The sequence below is a fragment of the Physeter macrocephalus genome, chromosome 21 (genome assembly GCF_002837175.3).
Source record: "Physeter macrocephalus isolate SW-GA chromosome 21, ASM283717v5, whole genome shotgun sequence".
NCBI classification, from domain to species: domain Eukaryota; kingdom Metazoa; phylum Chordata; class Mammalia; order Artiodactyla; family Physeteridae; genus Physeter; species Physeter macrocephalus.
The window spans coordinates 90,670,488-90,690,102 of NC_041234.1; the positions used below are offsets into that span (position 1 = coordinate 90,670,488).

Consider the following 19,615-nt stretch of genomic DNA (forward strand, 5'->3'; position numbering starts at 1 on the left):
GGGGCACGAACCCGTGTCCCCTGCATCGGCAGGCGGACTCTCAACCACTCCGCCACCAGGGAAGCCCACTCTATCCCTCTTAATTACATTCTAGTCATACTGCTACCTTTATGAGCCTTGAAAAGCTCTTTTCCATCTCAGAACCTTTGTTTATTATTATTATCATCATCACAATTTTAATAAAAAGTAAAATATCCCTCTTGAATAGGTGTTCATATTTACTTGAGACTTTTTTAAAGAAATAAAACATTACGAAGTTGAATTTCCCTCTGCTCTACTCTGCAGTCCCAAATCCTTTCCCCAGAGGCAATCCCCATCATGAATTTGCTTTCTCTGCAGTCCATATTTTCTTATTTTTTTCAACATATATGCATATGTGTTCATTCTAAATCATATACAGAATGATTTCATACTGTATGTAAAGTTCTGGAACTTGATTTTCTTACTGTTATGTTTATGATGTTCATCCATGTTGACATGTGTAGATTCAGTTCATTCATTTTCACTGCTGTATTGTTTTCCATTGTATTAATATAGCAAAATGAATTAATTCATTCTCTGGATTATGGGCATCTGATTTTTTTCACAATTAAATACAAGGTGTCAATCAGCATTCTTGGAAATTACTGAGGGCATTATGCTAAGTGATATACGTCAGACAGAGAAAGACAAGTACTGTATGATCTTACTTGTATGTGGAATCTAAAAAAGCCGAACTCATAGACACACAGAGTAGAATAGAGGTTACCAGGTGCTGTGGAGTGGGGAAAACGGGAGAAGTTGGTCAAAGGGTACAAACTTTCAGTTATAAGATGAATAAATCTGGGGATTTAATGTACAACATGGTGACTGTAGTTAACAATACTGCATTATATTCTTGAAATTTGCTAAGAGGGTAAATCTTAAATGTTCTCACCACAAAAAAAATGATAGTTATGTGATGGAGGTGTTAGCTAAAGCTATGGTGGTAATCATTTTGCAATATATGTCTATCAAATCAACACATTGTACATCTTATACTTACATAATGTTAGATGTCAATTATATCTCAGTAAAGCTGGAATGAATAACAAGAGGATAATTAAGAGTATCTTTATGCCAATAAATTTGAAAATCTAGGTAAAATAGAAAAATACCTAGAAAACTATAACTTACTTAACTGACTCAAGAAGAAATATTCCTGGATATTCCTATAATCCCACTTAAAGATTCAAAATTAGTAATTTAAAAATTTCCCATATAAGAAAAAAAAAATCTGGTACAATTTTATGAGAAAGTGTTACCAAATTCAGCAATGTATGAGAAAGATAATACTACATCATGACCAAACTGCATTCATTTCTACAGATTTACAATGCCACATCTGTCATCCTGCCAAATTTTCTTATATACATAGACATATTTCAGGGCACTAGTGTGTTCCTTTTGTCAGTTGTCTATCTCTGGGCCAATACATCAATTTTTAAATTATTGCAGCTTTAAAATACATCTGAAATCTTATAGCACCTGTTCCCCCATCATAGTCTTCTTTTTCAGTTTGCTTTATTTCTTGGATTTTACTCTTCTAGATGAATTTTGGAATTCATTTTTTTTAGTTCCGAGAAAAATATATTGGATTTCTATTAGAACTGCATTTAACTTATAGATTAATTTGGTGGAGAACTGACATTTTTATAACAAGTATAGCAGGTCTTTCCAGTTATGTCCTCAATAATTTTGGACAAAGGTCTTGAATTTATTTAATTTTTAGATTTATTCATAGGTACTTTAAAAGTTCATTGCTATTTTGAATGAGATCTTTTTGTCTTATTACATTTTCTAGTTGGTTATTAGTACTGCATAAGGGCAATATTGATATTGATTTTCATTGATCTCTGATGTCTTCCAAGTTTATCTGAAATTAAAAGCATAATTAAGATACAAACATATAAGGAGAAGGGCAAACTGAGCATTCATTCTGAATGGTTCCGTATTTTATGATTTGACTGTTCATGTATTTGTTCGTTGCCTGTTTGTGTGTTTAAATACTAATTTTTAAAAAACACTGTACTTTCCAATACTTCTTTATGGTATACCCAAACTGACCAGGTACTGAAAATGATCTTGATCAAAAAAGTACCATTGGACTACCAAGCCATAAGATGTGAGAGTGTCAATAGTCATCAAATATCATACAGTTATGTATTCATTCAGCAAATATTTAAGCAACTACTATATGCACTGAACACATAGTGTGTGACTGGCACTGTGCTAGAGGTAACCAAGAAAACCAAGGTCTCTGTCCTTTTATATAGCTTATCATCTAGTGGGAGAATCAATCAACAAACTTGTCGTGATGGTTATTTTTATGTGTCAACTTGGAAATGCTATATTAGTTAGTTAGTAATTAATCCAAGTGTTGCTTTGAAGGTATTTTGTAGATGTGCTTAACATCTACAATCAGCTGACTTTAAAGTAACTAACCCCTGACAATGTGGGTGGGTCCCATCTAATCAGTTAGGACCTTAAGAGCAAAACTGAGGTTCCTGGAGAAGAAGAAATTCCACCTCAGAACTATAGCATCAGCTCCTGCCTGGATTCCAGCCTATTGGCTTGCCCTAAAGATTTCAAGCTTGCCAGCCATCCACAGTCATGTGAGCCAATTCCTTAAAACACATTTCTCTAAATAGATATATGCATACACATATATGTGTGTATGTGTACATACATCTATACATATATGTATATATATACATAATAGGAGATACACACACAAACTTTTATTGATTCTTTCTCTTGAATCTGGAGTTTTGACTGATACATCAGTAAAAACACAAATAAATGTATAATTGTAAATTGCAATGCATGCTATGAAGGGAAAAATTGGCAGGGATGGTGTGGAGTGGGGGATGAAGGAGAATCTACTTCTGTGGTCAAGGAAAGTCTGATGAATTACCTTCTAGGCTGAGACCTGAAGCATAAGAAGCAGCCAAACAGATGAAGAGCCTTCAGAAAATCTGGATCAAATTATACTCCCACAAGGAGTATATGAGAGTACCTAACACCTTTGCCAATACTAAAGTTTTATTGTTAACTCTATGCCAATTTGCTAGGCAAAAAGTCATGTCATGTTGTTTTTTCAACTTATTTTTCTGTAATTATTTGTGAGGCTAATTTTTCTTTTCATATTATATGTCATTTGAGTGCTCTCTTTCCTTCTACAGTTTTGACCAGGATGGTTTAACAAAAGCTCCAAGAACAGTGTCTTGAATGTAAATAGCACCATAGATTAGCAGAGGTGGAAGAAACCTAAGAGATCTCCAGTTCAACCTATGTCCAATGCAAGAATTCCTCTGATAGCATTCACAACAAGTTTTAGCTTCTGCTTGGTTAAATTCAATGAAAGGACTAACTAGAGGACCACAGATTATCCTGGAAAGAATGGACTTTACATATCATTATTAGATCTGTTCATAAATTTATTCATTTATGTCAACAAATATTTCTTGAGCTTTATAATAAGAAATAGTCCAGTCTCTTCATTTTAAGGATGAATAACAGAGACTGACAGAATGTAAATGACATTCTCTAGTTTCTCAAGGGTGAGAGAACAAACTGGGGACAAGAATCAGGTTGCTGTAATCCAAGTTCACCATACTTTTCACTCTAAGGTGATAATTTCCCCCAGAATATTCAGGGAAAAGAAAAATACACCTCCACATTAGAGTAGACCTAAGAGCACTTTCTTGTCGCTTTATAGCTAAGGTCCTTATAAATTCCAGTGTTATGTTTTTAAGGTTCCCAAAAGAGGTAAAATAAGAAAATGTAATAGTCTTATGTTACACACTAGGAGGCATCTATCAGCGGAGTTAACCAAGGTATTTAGTTTTAGAAGCATTTTTGTTTTCTGGATTCTAGTCCTTTAGTCATAAACATGACAAATAACATTTAAGAATTTGATAATAAAAGTCATGTGAAAAAATAATAATGTGCTTTCATCTGTGTTTAAAAACATGCCTCTTAACAATTTGACCTCCTAGCATCTAACATGCCTATTGAAATAGTTAAGCACTTGCTCCTAGCTTAGAGCACTGGCTTTCATATGATTATTTCGCTATTAATAAGCAGGCAAGAGAAATTAAGAACTCAGGGAAAGAGCCTAAAAGTTGCATAAGGACAACACCCACCAATCCTCCACAATGTGTTCAGTTGTTCTAGTCAATGTTTGAGGTGCATGGACAGTGAATGGTGCTGTTTTTATCACTGTAGGGTGACGGCTTAGCTTTAGAACCGAAAGCAAAAATAAATACTTGCCTGATAGGAAACAAAATGAGATAGAGACGACCATATTATTTCAGTCATCCTGATGAGCTGCCCACATCTGAGAAGCAGGTGGTCAGGGTGCTGATGGAAAATATGTGATATAACTTTATGATCTATTCCATGCCATTTTATAGTCACAAGTACAGAATATTGTTGAATCACTCAAAATCATTCCATGGGTAAAACCCAAACTTTTTGTTGTGCTGCATGGACCTTAAAAATGGATCTGAAATGCTATCAGTAATTATTATGCTGTACAACGTTAATGAATTGACACTGAACCCTGTTAGACATTTGGATTTATTTTATTCATACTAAGTGTTATTGAATTCCAAGCCAAGTTCATTTGGTATTCTAGCTTATTAAATGCCATCTTTTCAAACAATACTATTTCAAACGCAGAACAGAAGGCTTCCTGCTGCTATAAGTGAAATTATCAGAAGACATACTTTCATAGCCAACTGCAGCCCAACTGATTGAGGTATGACGGATGTTTAATAGTTCAAGTACTCAGTGTTACACTGTGCTCTTGACATCAAGAGTCTTCATCATCAATTAGGATCACCTGTGGTTAGTGCGCAGCAGAATCCAGAACAAATGGAAGCAGACTCCTGGCCTGACATCATGCCACACTGTGGGGCTCTTAGTTGAAGTTATTTAAGCCAGTATGAAGTATATTTAAAGAAGAGGATGTATTCACAATCAAACTGTCCCTTGAGCCCCCTGAATCAGTCAATATATACTTGAATCTGCCTGAAATTGCTACAGCTCTGAGTAATTATATTGGCATAATGAGGTATTTCATTAGGTGGTCTAGTTGCATCATTATTGTTATCATCTGGGCCTTTGGTATTCCTCTTTTCCCCAGTTCAACAGCTATCCTTTATCATACACTTATACTTTAGAACTGTAAATGAAGTTCCATTAAATACCTTCATTATATTACTCATTCATTTGTCAAACATTTAACTGAGTGTATACATGTGCCAGGGAGTTCTTTATGCATTGCAGAAATGGAGATGAAGAGAATATTTATCCTTCCTTCAAGGATAAAAACACTCAATATACATATGCATCGTGAAATAATCACCACAATTATGCTAATTAGCATATCCATAACCTCACGTAGTTACCAAATATTTTGAAGGTGAAATCAGCTAGACTAGGTGATTGATTAAACCTAGGAGTGGGATAAATGGAGAAAAGACAAACTCTTATGAATGTTGATGCCATTAATATTTAATTTAATGCCATTAATTTAAATAGGGAATACTGGAGAAAGCAGAACATGGGGCCTTGGGATGTAGGGGAAAGTGAGAAAAGATAGGCTCTTGCTGAAGGAGCTATCTGTTCTCTTAGGCAGGGCCAATGCCATCTAATTCAGCTTTCTTCTGGTACGATAGATAATCCATTCTAAACCAAGGGAATTGATACTGGGCCAGCAGAACTTTGAAATTTGATACTCAAAGGCTAGCATCCTTCTGAGGACTGTTTTGACAGATACAACCTGGGGTTCAAACAGAAGCCAAAGCAAAGAAGCCAGAATTTTATCAAAGGCTAAATTCAGTTGGTGAAAAGACAAAAATAAATGTTTGCTCACTTTGTGGAAAGCAGGAACTCTGTCAAACATTGCTGTACCATTTGGTAAATTACTCATCCAACATTTCCTTGCTGCTGAATCTGGATAGTCTATCACAGGTTTGGCTTCCAACTTCAGCAATACAGGTAATAAGAGCAAAAATTATTTATTTTAACACATCAACAATGTATCAATAATATTACTTAATAGAGATAAAAGAAAACTGAGGAATACAATCAGAGAACCTAGTAGAAAAGAATGAACTCAGACCACAGATAAAGGAGTGTCTGGTTTTTTTTTTTTAACATCTTTATTGGAGTATAATTGCTTTACAATGTTGTGTTAGTTTCTGCTGTATAACAAAGTGAATCAGCTATACATATACATATATCCCCATATCCCCTCCCTCTTGCGTCTCCCTCCCACCCTCCTTATCCCACCCCTCTAGGTGGTCACAAAGCAATGAGCCGATCTCACTGTGCTATGCAAGTTGCTTCTGACTAGGTTTCTATTTTACATTTGGTAGTGTATATATGTAAATGTTACTCTCTCACTTCGTCCCAGCTTACCCTTCCCCCTCCCCGTGTCCTCAAGTTCATTCTCTACGTCTGCGTCTTTATTCCTGCCCTGACCCTAGGTTCATCAGAACCTTTTTTTTTTTTTTAGATTCCATATATATGTGTTAGCATACGGCCCTGACCCTAGGTTCATCAGAACCTTTTTTTTTTTTTTTAGATTCCATATATATGTGTTAGCATACGGTATTTGTTTTTCTCTTTCTGACCTACTTCACTCTCTATGACAGACTCTAGGTCCATCCACCTCACTACAAATAAGCAACTGACAAAGGATTAATCTCCAAACTATACAGGCAGCTCATGCAGCTAAATATCAAAAAAAAACAAACAACCCAATCCAAAAATGGGCAGAAGACCTAAATAGACATTTCTCTAAAGAAGATACACAGATTGCCAACAAACACATGAAAAGGAGTGTCTGATTTTTGAATCTACACGGCTGAGGGCCAGGTCTTGCAAACAGAGAAATGTTTATCTAATATGTAGCCAGTCCCAAGAAAAAAATCATGTCTTCTACTTCTTAGTTAAATGTAGCTTTGACATACAGACTAATACTAGAGAAAATCCAGCATTCAATTTTATGCAATCAGTATCACAGGTTATAGGGACAAATACCACCTCTGACAGTCAGCAGGACATCACCACGTGCTATAATTTCAAACACAACTGTCTGAAAAGTTTAATGGCCTCAAACCATAGTATCCTCCATTTGGGCAGATTTGGCTTATGGAATGATACCACCACGCTCCTTGTCCCATTTTTATAATTCTGAGCCATGCCTCACTCTATACACTAGTAAGTTAGTTAGTTACCAAGTCCTATACTTTATACTTTCTCTCACAAATCACAAAGGTGAAACGTCTCACCTTTCATTGTATGGTAGGCAGAATAATGGCTCACCAAAGATGTTCACATCCTAATCCCTGATATCTGTTGCATGGCAGAGGAGAATTTGCAGATATAATTAAATTAAAATGCAGAGGGAATTCCCTGGCAGTTCAGTGGTTAGGACTCCATACTTCCACTGCAGGGGGCACTGGTTCAATCCCTGGTTGGGGAAGATCCCTCTTGCTGCATGGGTGCGAGCAAAAAAGAAAAAGTATGCACGCACACACACACACACACACACACACAGCTGAATTACTTTGCTGTACACCTGAAACATTGGAAATCGACTATATTTCAATTTTTAAAAAAAAAAAAAGTTGAAAGGGTTAGTGAATGCAGTTTGGGACAGGCTGTGGTACATCTAGCTTGATATACAGGTTTGGAGAGACACCTACAGACACAGCATTTAGGATTCAAATGCAGGACAGGGGATGAAACCATTCCCAGAGAAAGTACAGAGTGAGAAGAGAAGAAGTTTGAAAAACCCAGAGTTCGTAAATATCTAGAAAGGGGTTAGTGGAAGAGGAATCAGAGGAAGAGACAGAAACTGAGCTGTCAGAGTACAGGAAAACCTGGAAAGAAAAGTGGATCCACAGCCAAGAAGAGAGAGTTCCAAGAAGAAAGAAGGGTGACCCTTCTTGGTCATACCTTGTAATGAAATAGATGTTTGGTCAGATCCTACATGCCTGAATCCTGCCACAGTACATTCACTAAGGACATATACACATCAAAGTAGAAACATCAGTGAAAAGTACATTCTTAATACTAATTAGGCCAAAAAAGTAACCTAGTCTATTTCCCATCCTCATCTATGCTCAATTATCTAACGTAGCCCACCAAAGAAAGCGGTTATAAAATGTTTAGCAGAGAAAAGTTGCAAACACCGTAAATAACAGAAAATGCTTAACACTCTCTATATATCGTTTCTCTATAAAATTGATCACTATAGGGTCCAACTGATTTCCAATCTTTTCTTTCCACAGGTAAATTAAACTTCTGACAAAGCACATCTCTACTCCCTTGCTCCCACAGTGTGAGAAAAGTGTCCTATTTAAATACAAAGCATCTCCCTCATCTTTTTAAATTTTCTTATTCTGCTCAGGCCCAGGAGGAAGAATACCTGGTTAGAAACTGTGCCGTTTATCTCCTTAGCAACTGCAGCAACAGCTGCAGAGCAGCACCTAGAATACCTTTCATGAAAACTGATGGAACTCCCTCATCACTTTCTGGGCTGTGGGAAAACCGGCACTCTTATAATACATTGCTTTTTAAAAAAAATTTTATTGGAGTAGAGTTGATTTACAATGTCGTGTTAGTTTCAGGTGTACAACAAAGTGAATCAGTTATACATATACATATATCCACTCTTTTTTAGATTCTTTTCCCATATAGGTCATTACAGAGTATTGAGTAGAGTTTCCTGTGCTGTACAGTAGGTCCTTGTTAGTTGTCTATTTTATATAATAGTAGTATGTATATGTCAATCCCAATCTCCCAATTTATTCCTCCCCCCTTTCCCCCCTGGTAAGCATAAGATTGTTTCCTACATATGTATAATACATTACTTTTGGGGATGCAAAATGATTCAATACCTATAGAGGGGAATTTAGCAGCAGCGACCAAAATTACAAAGGTTTTGCTTGTTGATTCAGGATTCTTATTTCAGGGAATTTATCCTGTTGGTATGCCTACACAAGCAAGAAATGCCATATGTATAAGGTTATTCTTTGAAGCATTATTCAGCATAGTCAAATACTGAGAACAATTAGTATTCATCACTAGGTGTGGTGCAACCACACGATCGAATATTATACAGGTTAAAAAGTGAGGAAGATTTCTCTGTATTGATATTAAATGATTTCCAATACTTATTAAATAACAAAAATAATCATTTTAAGCCGTACAGATGCTACCTTTTGTGTAAGAAGTGGTGGAAATTAGAATACATATTTGTATTTGAGTGTATTTGCATAAAGGGACACTGAACACATTCATAAAACAGATGTATCTATCTAGAGGGTCTGCAGGGTGCAGTAGGAAAGGAATAGATAGGGACAGGCTGATAGTGAGACTTCTTAATGTTGCCTTTCTGTATAATTTTGCTCTATGGAACATATTAATGAGCAACCTATTCAGAAGGACATAATTTAAATGAAAAATTGCACTATTATAGTACATGATGGTAAGCTTCCAAATTTATTTAATGCAGCTAACATAGCCTTAATACCAGCACATCATAAAGGTAGCCTAAAAAATGCAGAACTTATTATATGGAAAATACATATATAATATTCATGTATAACATATATATATATTTTATGCACATATATCAGTATATGCACACACACATATGTATATATACACGTGTATGTGCGTGTGTGTATACATGTGCACATATGCGTATGTAAATATATTGCATATATACATGTCTATGTATATATATAAATATTAGTATCATAGTGAAAGTAAACCATTGGAGTTATTAGCACTTCACTCAAGAAAGGGGCAAGAATGTGCATTGTCATCACTGCTATTTAATATTTTTAACATTATATTTAAAGTATTAGCCAATGTGGCAAAAAGGAAAAATTACACGTATAACAATTTAGAAGGAGAAAGCAAAAGTATCACTATCTGCGGTTGATATATTGTATAACTGAAAACCCCGTAAGACTTTACTGTAAACTAGAAACAATAAGAGAATCATTTTTTTAAAATGCAGAACTATCTGACTTTTTAAAACAGTTGCAAAAATTATAAACAAAATGTTAAAAATCAAAGCTATCAGTGCATCAAAGAATATATCATGACCAAAGGTTTGTTTCTAGAATGCAAAAACTAGTCAATGTGTCTAAATGCTTTACTTACTAGGACATTAAAATATCCCAACACTGGCCCCATACCTGCAAAATTATAGATAAATCAGCTGATTTCCCAGAAAAAGAAGATCTTTCAATAAATTTACAACCTAAGGGTCAAATCCCACAATTTCCCAAGATAAATTGGTAATCTCAGAACCCAACAAACATCACAGTATGGACCCTTCTTGCTGTTACTAGCCACAAACGAAAGTATAAACTAATGATATTTGAAGGAAGGGAGCAGGCAGAGAAAATTATTTCATGGGTGTTCAGCTTTTACGAGAAATGATGTTGTGCAAATATGCTGATCCTACCCTGTTCCCTCTAAGATTTCTTTCCATGTGGCAATAGCAACACACAGAACACATGAGGCAATGTGGATTCACAATAACTGTTTTATTATTTATGCCAGCTATGATCACACCAGCTAGATAAATATCAGATAAATATCATACTCAAAGACACTCTTGAGTATGCAAGCTCAATATGTGGGCACAAAAATAGAAACAATTTTGAATCCTCCTTCTTATTTGTATCTTCAAGTATTTCACTGACCAAGAAATCTTAAATCCACTAATTTATAACATTTCCTTTCTAGCAATATAACATACAAAATACTTTAAAGCCTTTACAAACTCTCTAATTCAACAGAATCTCAAATTCTAAAACTAAATTCTAAATTGTTATTCTGAAGAGTATTAGTCCTACTTGTTGTATATGTCCTTCTATATCTTCTTACAAAGTGAAGCTCGCCTTTGCAGTCCACCACATCTTTCTCTCTCCAAGTTAAAACTAATACTTTTTATATATTAATCATAGAGTCCAAGTCTCCACTGCTTGTATTAACTTCTTCGCTGACAAAAAAGTTGAGTGTAGGAGCTGCATACGTTGGATACATCAATATATAGCATTTTAATAGACAATATTAAACATTCTTGTTTTTAGCATGCATCACATTACTTGTACATTTTTAGTATCATTATGGATTTATCATTTTTTTAATGGACTCAACTGTTCCAATTGCCCGCAACTCTTGCTAGTTTTCTGTTTTTGATGCTCAATTTTCACTCTTTGCCCAGTGAGAGGCTTCTTCAAGCAAGCCTGTTTTTTAATACTCAGTATGTCACTCTGCCTAATAAGAGCCTTCCTCAGGTCTCTTTGTCCTTTGTACCCCCAGTCAGCATTCTCACTTTCTGTAAATGGCAAGATGTTCCAGGCTCATCTTGCTTTCTCCTGCCCCAAGACTTCGTGCCAGCTACCCTCCAAGGAGCCCTGGTTCCTTTTAGTGGAGAATAGTTTAAGGAGCCAAAATCTGGGCGCTAGGGTACAGCACAGATTTTTCCACAATGCTACTACTGGTAATGGGTAAGGCGATTTTAGAGACCATTTAGGCTATTCCAGTGACAGAGCAAGAGATTTCCAGGGCAAAAGCACGTATTTCCAATTTATCTCTAGCTTTTCCAAATCTCTTTTCACCAATCATGATTGGCATACCATGCTATATATTGTCATACCCAGCTCAATGCGTTCAGATTTCATTGTTGACGAATCTTTAGAAGCTTCCGTTTCCTTTTTCTTCTTTTTGGCTCTTCATCCGTGGATCCTGGAACTTCCTCCAAATTGTAAAGGTCCAAATCCTCCTCTTTACAAGAATAATCTATACTATTTTTACTTGAAAAGGATAATAAATGCCAATCTTTCTCCAAGTAATGTTGTCAGACTTAGCAAATAAAAATACATGCAATATTTAGCACATAACTTTTACTAAAACAAAGCCTGTTGTTTATCTGAAATTCAAATTTAACTGAACATCCTGTATTTTACCTGGAAGTCCTACCTCCAAGGGAAGAGTAGGGAATCTAAAAGCATACATCATCTAACATCACAAGAGTCCCCTAACGCTCTTTAATACATATGAATTGAAAGGAAAATATGAAAACTACTGGCTTTCAAGGCTCTTTTAAAAATGTTCTTCATTTTCATTTTCATGGGCCAAAATGCAGACTTGTATCACTTTATTTAAGTACTTAATTTTGAAAATAGGTATTTTCCACATCACAACTGTTTTATTAATGCTATTCTATTCTAATTATTGTCCCCCAATACAATTTTGAGTAGGGAATGTTAACGTTTCAGTGGCTTTTAGATATATAGAGATTTGATCCATTACCAGAGTGTTTCATTATCTCAAAATTCCCCAAAGCAACCTAAAATGTCAGAAAACACAATGACATTCATATCAAGAATCAATAGAAGAAAGTTTTTACTATTACATATTTTAAACTCCCCAAGCAGTAAGTTCACGCAGATTCATTTCTATAGGTTCTTACATATTTTCGTAACATTGATGTCTGAAAATGCACAAGTTGGATTACAGTATATTCTCGTTATTTTACATATTCACCTTACATTAAGTACTCCCTAAAAACCATTTAAACAACAATTGGAGCATTTTTATGTATTGCAAAAGGTTTGTGCCTTATTAAAATAAACACAGAAGACTCGAAAAATTATTGCCATAGAAAAATTTTGTGCAAATGTCCTAATCTTTGCATGGATTTAAATATACCATGCTTGTTCTCCCAATTTTGCCATCTGTGGTAACTGCACAACCACCACAGGTTGAAACGTAGTCACAAAACATGGTTTAAAAATTTACCACGTAAAATTTCCCCCTCCCAATTTTTACCATTTTAATTAGGAGCATCAGATTAGAATCCCAGAGTAGGGGGGAAAGACCAAAAGTTGCAGAAATTTCTCTCTCTTTTTTTTTTTTTTTTTTTTTTTTTTTTTTTTTTTTTTTTTGCGGTACGCGGGCCTCTCACTGTCGTGGCCTCTCCCGTTGCGGAGCACAGGCTCCGGACGCGCAGGCTCAGCGGCCATGGCTCACGGGCCCAGCCGCTCCGCGGCATGTGGGATCTTCCCGGACCGTGGCACGAACCCGTGTCCCCTGCGTCGGCAGGCGGACTCTCAACCACTGCGCCACCAGGGAAGCCCAGAAATTTCTCATTTTTAAACAATACAAAAAACAATGAAAATAAATGAACTGAGCATAAAATCCAGAACTTAGAATGCAAACAAAAATAACAAATCCTCAAGAAAGTAGAAGGAATGGGAGAAGAATGAAAGAAGTTGATAGTACATAAGTAATAGAACTGATAAATAAAATCAGGAGCAGATTATTTGAATGGACCAAAAAGAGAAAAACAACAACAAAAACTAATCTCCAGCAAACCCATTTAAGGAATGAATAGCCAAATCTAATAAATAGTACCCCCCCAAAAAAAGATAGGGAATAATGTTAAGCACCCCAATGTTCATAGCAGCATTATTTATAATTGCCAAGGAATGGAAGCAACCTAAATGTCCATTGACAGATTAATGGAACAAAATAGTGAATAAAACAAAAAAGAAGCAGACTTACAGATATAGAGAGCAAACTAGTGGTTACCAGTGGGGAGAGGGAAGGGGGGGCAATATAGGGGTAGTGGGGAGAAAAGGGTGATTATGGGATTATATGAAACTGTGTGTGTGAAACTTTTGAAAATTGAAAAGCACTATAGAATTTAAAGACTGTTTCATTCAATTTTTAAAAAAACCCCAAAAACCAAAAAACAAAAGCATTTTCATCAAAATAATGACAATAGTTATATCTGAGTGAAAAGTTCACAAGGGAATTTTGTTTTTCCTTAGTGCCTTTCACACACTTTACAAAAATTTTTAAAACAAAACCATATTAGTTTTATAATCAGGAAAAATGTTGTTTAATTTAACTAACTGGAACATTAAAAGTAAATCTATATATGTTATTTTTAATTTTTGTATATACTACACACATATCAAAAACTTTAAATAATATATATATACTTAGCCTAACATTATTTAGCATCTCATTAATGTTAAAATATACAAATTAAAAAAAATAATTTGTATATAGATATAATGGTTTCTAAATAATGAGATTATGCATAAAACATATTTTCTTCTTTTTGCTTCTCTGCTGTTTCTAACCTTCAGTTTTTTACTTTAGAAATAAGAAAAAAGGTTGATTTTAATAATAACAACGTGTGTGTGTGTGTATATATATATGTATATATACACACAACACAACTAAAAATGGTTGAAAATATATGCAACTAAGTATTGGAAGATACTTTCTCCAGGTGGTTGGATTAGCATTTTATGTGTACATGTGTGTGTTGCTGAATTTTCCAAATTTAAATGAATGTAATTTTTTAAAGCAGATTCCCAAAATATATAGTCAGTCTGATCTCATTTTAGAAATAAAAGTCGCATGTTTCTGCATGCATGTACGTGAGCATTTGGGTGTGTATGTCTGTCTTCACAACAGCAGACTGGCAAAATTGAATTCAGGATTGTTTCTAAGTGATGGCCTTTTGTGTGATTTTAATTTTCTTATTTGTACTTTTTTCCTGTATTTTCCACATTTTGGAAAATCAAGTAAAGAACATTTTAAAGCAAATTGTAAACTTAGTTTTCAAAATGATTCTATTTTGATCAGAAAATTATTGAATACAACGATGAGAACTCGTATATGTAGTTATAGTCAGAGCTGGAAATAGGTAAAATGTTAGCTGTTTTGTCATATCTTATTCCTTTTTGCTTGTCTGTTTGTACGTAATATCTAATCAAGAACATGCTCTTGTTCCCTTTCTAATCAACAGAGGATGTCAGGAAATGAATTTGTCAGAATTCAGTGAGGTCCCTAATTGGGGGGAGAGCCTCTACTTTCCCTTGTGTGCCAGGATTTTTTACATTTAAAGCACATCGTTCGCCATAAGAAATTCATCGAATGACACCAAGCACAGTCCCAGTCTCCCATTCTGCGCCTGATGGTACGTCTTGCAGAGTGAGAGACGCCAGGGTATTGGTATTGCTTAAGCGTTTCTGGCAAGAACTTCCTGGTATGGCTATGCTTTCTATCCCACCTAGTTCTGGAATTTTTCACAGGAGGAGCTGCTGCAGCTTCACCTGTTGCTCCTGCGAGAGAAACTGTAGGTGGATATGAATAAGAGAATTGAGAGAGATTAAGGGGTAGCAGTTGACCAGCCTGGGCCCCAGCACCCAAGAACTGAGGGCAAGAAAAATTAGCTACCACCTCGTTGTTCCCCCATAGAGAAATCACTTTGTCCTTCTTTGCCTCTCCCCCTAGAGCAGCCATCCCAGGAGCAGCAGCGGTCTCTTGGTCTGATCCCTTCCCCGCCTCCCCCCTCAGCCAGCGACTTGCTGTGCCATAAGAACACATCAGCATCCCTGACGTCTGTGCCTCCTGGTCTGATCCCTTCCCCGCCTCCCCCCTCAGCCAGCGACTTGCTGTGCCGTAAGAACACATCAGCATCCCTGACGTCTGTGCCTCCTGGTCTGATCCCTTCCCCGCCTCCCCCCTCAGCCAGCAACTTGCTGTGCCGTAAGAACACGTCAGCATCCCAGACGTCTGTGCCTCCTTTTCCTTCTCCTCTCCCTGAGTTCTGGCCTGCTGCTGAGACTGACTGCTTAACACCCTAAGAAGCTCACTCCTGAGTAAATTTCGCTCTTCCTCTACTCTATGAAGGTTTGTGAGGCTCTGCTGAAGCTGGGACTGGGCCTTCTCCTTTTCCCTCTCTTGTATCCCCCGGAGTCTATTCACCGTCCCCCTCAAGGCATTCGTGAGAAGCTTCTGCTCCTCGAGCTGCTCCTGGAGCTTTTTTATCTTTTCTTTATCCTTCGACTTCTGCCTCTCAGCAAACCGCACTGCTAGGGCCAGGGAGCTCCAGGCACAAGCCTCCCTGAGGCGTCCCGATATACCTGAGTTAGTCACAATGTCCCTCAACTTCTTCTCCATATCCCCCCAAGACTTGCTCTCGCACAACGAGGAGAAGTAGGGACTGACTCCAGCTTGACGTATTTGCTTATTTAAGAAATCTACAACCTCCCTCTGAAGGAAGCCACAGGCTGGGTCATTAAAATTTACAGCCATTCTAAGAAAAGCACTCTCCGACCGTGTCTTACCTCAGAAAGCACGGGTAACAGGATGTTACCTCTGACCTTGACCTTTCCACTCAACAGTCTTTCCGTTTGTATAGGAAGTAGAATGCCCCCTTGTGCTGTGAGGGTTACCAACAGTCAGTAGAGTCAGCTACTTCGGAGCTAGGTTAGCGTAAGGCCTGAGGAAGTCAATGGGGTTCATTAAGAAGTGGATACAAAGATTATACGGCTTCCCTGGTGGCGCAGTGGTTGAGAGTCCGCCTGCCAATGCAGGAAACACGGGTTCAAGCTCTGCGCATGCCAGAGAGCAACTGGCCCAGTGAGCCACAACCACCACTGAGCCTGCGCGTCCGGAAACCGGAAGCTGTGCGTAAAACAAAATAACAATCTGTTTATCTCAGCCTGCTTGGTAAATACAGACGCATACTTAACATTTACTAACTATTTGGTAAGTATGTTGTGTTACGTCATGCTTGCAACCAGTTTTCAAAATATTTGAGAGCAGGGCTTCCCTGGTGGTGCAGTGGTTGAGAGTCCGCCTGCCGATGCAGGGGACACGGGTTCGTGCCCCGGTCCGGGAGGATCCTGCATGCCACTGAGACTGTGCGTCCAGAGCCTGTGCTCCGCAACGGGAGAGGCTACAACAGTGAGAGGCCTGTGTACCGCAAAAAAAAAAAAAAAAAATTTGAGAGCAGGCATAGCCTTTTACCATTGGTACCTATTACACATAGCAGAAACACAGTAACTTTTCTTTGTTTTTTTTGGTTTTCGTTGCAGCGTGCAGGCTTTCTATATGTTTTATTTATTTAACATCTTTATTGGAGTATAAGTGCTTTACAATGGTGTGTTAGTTTCTGCTTTATAACAAAGTGAATCAGTTATACATATACATATATCCCCATATCTCTTCCCTCTTGCGTCTCCCTCCCTCCCACAGTAACTATTTTTGATTGATGTATATCATAGTTTATGTAAACTTGCTCACACTGTACAAAACCCCGTTTTACCAATTAGGATTTCATTCATGTAGTATAAAATTTGAACTTTATAACTTATAATAATAAAAAAACCTTTTATTAACTATTTGTTTTTTAGAGCCAGGCACTGTGTTGCGTGGTAAGGAGATACAAACATCAATAAGACATAATCCCCAAACTGCAGAGGCCGATTTTCTAGCGTCATTTTGAACACTCGAGTTCAGATAAGCCTGTGGAAAATAAAATTCAGAACTCAGAAAACAGCTCCTCGGCTGTCTTATTAAGGCCTCTAACATGCTCTTCTTCTCCCAGCATGAACAGCGTAATAGCATCAATGTAATGGATCTATATAATGTTCTTATGGGATATCCATATTATCCAGAACTTTTCAAAAACTATGTATGACTAGGCATGTTGATGTACTATTATTAAGTATATAAAGGTACATTGTTTCCATTGGAGGGGAACATAGACAGTTTGTAATTGAGAGAGAAAAGAATGCATTCTCCAAAATCATACCATGTAAACGAGGTATTATTGATCTGCTCTAGAAAAATAACACATGCCACATGGCAGCTTGGATTGGAACTATTACTTGGTCACCTGTGGTTGTTTACTGCCATTATCAAGGATCTATCCAGTCTTGAGAAGGAACTGAAAGAGGTAAGCTGGAGACGTCTAATTGTGCCAGACCAGGATATTATCAAGGTCTAGCGGGGTCATGTCAAAGAATACATAAGGCCAATTAAAGGGGCTCTGACTAGCTAAAGATGGGAAAATGTCTGAAAATGATTAAAACATATCAGGTTTTTTTAAGTGTGCTTAGAGAAATATTTAAAAAGTAAAAACTTCATTGGTCAACAATGTTACTACAATATCAACCCATTATTCTGAACATTAGTAAAATTTATAAAATCTATCGCTTAGCCTATCTTTCTTGTGTAAACTGTATTTTAGAGTAATCACATAGTCAAAGGGGGAAATGCCCCCTTATACGAGAATTCCAGCTAATAAATACAGAAGGAATAAGATTAGAAAATCACCAGTTTGCAACTTCGAATGAAATAATAGATTCAGGCTATTACCCAACATATGCCAGAACCAGTAGGTGAAAGTTGGATGAGGGAAGTTTATACTGGGGAGACCAGATTGACACCATCTAAACACACTGATCAAACTCCACATCATTAAAAATGAGAAATGCAGATGTTATGTACCTCATAATATTATGTAATAAGAAGCACACAACAGCACCTGTGTTGTGCCACAGAAAATTGAAACTGATTTGAAATTGAATCTAATCATAACTAGGAGATTATAGGAAACAGAGAAGGATGAAGTTAAGCACTAAGATGAGGAAGCAGTCAAATGCTGAATATAAGTTATTTCATAGGTAAACTACCCAGTTTTCCAACAAATCAATGGCATAAAAATAAAATTGGAAAGAGTGACTTGGACAAATAACAGACAAATGCATATGTGGACCTTGACCTCATTTGAATCCTAATCTGAATAAATATAAAATAAGCAACTTTGAGATAATTGGGAAATTTAAATACACAGGATTCAATACACAGGATTGAATATGGATTCAGTATTAGATGATATTAAAGTTTTTTTAAACATAGCAACAATGCTGTTGTTTATTCATCTACAATGCTATTGTTGCTATGTTTTAAAAATGTCTTCAGTTAGAGATGCATTAAATGACATGACGTCTGGAATTTGCTTTAAAATATTCCAGCCTTCCCCCCCCCAATTTTGGGGGTATATGTTAAAAAGCATTGGTCAACTATTGATAACTGTGGATACTATGTGATGAGTACATGTATGTTCATTTTGGTTTATTTACATTTTTAAAATTAGATCCCTACCTTACACTCATACCTGACATAGAGATGAATGTCAAAATCAAGACTCTGAAAGGTATCACAGAAAACAGACAAATAAAATAATTGTAACATTGAGTAAGAACTCCTTAAACAAGACCCAAAAAGCAAGAGTCATGAAGGAAAAGTTTCATAAATTTACTAGGTCGTATGTTTTAAAAATCTGTATAAAAAACAACAAATCAAGCTAGAAATTACAAGGTGATATTTGCAACCAGCAAAACTTACAACAAATTAGTATACCAAATATATAATATATTCTTACAAGTTTGTAATAAAAAGATAAACATAAATAATAACACAGCAATAGGAAATAAAAGTGTCTTTATAAATGACCAATAAGCATTTGAGAAGATGCTCAATTTTAGTAGTATTCAGGGAACAGTACTATGGTATCATTTCAATGCAAGTAGATTGACAATATTAAAGAAGTATGACTATATCAAATATTGGTAAAGATCAGGGGAAAGGAAAATGTTCATATGTTGCTAGATGTAGTATAAACTGGTAAACAATTAGGAAAAGTAATTCAGATATAACCAGTAAAATTGTAAAT

At 36.3% G+C, this 19,615-nt stretch overlaps 1 protein-coding gene across 1 annotated transcript; it reads right to left on the bottom strand.

The window, feature by feature from the left end:
• Positions 1-14,934: 14,934 nt before the first annotated feature.
• On the bottom strand, positions 14,935-16,185 carry LOC102975833 (testis-expressed protein 13A-like). Its single transcript, XM_007108923.2, has one exon. The coding sequence runs from the start codon at positions 16,183-16,185 to the stop codon at positions 14,935-14,937; it is 1,251 nt and encodes a 416-aa protein (XP_007108985.1).
• Positions 16,186-19,615: the final 3,430 nt, after the last annotated feature.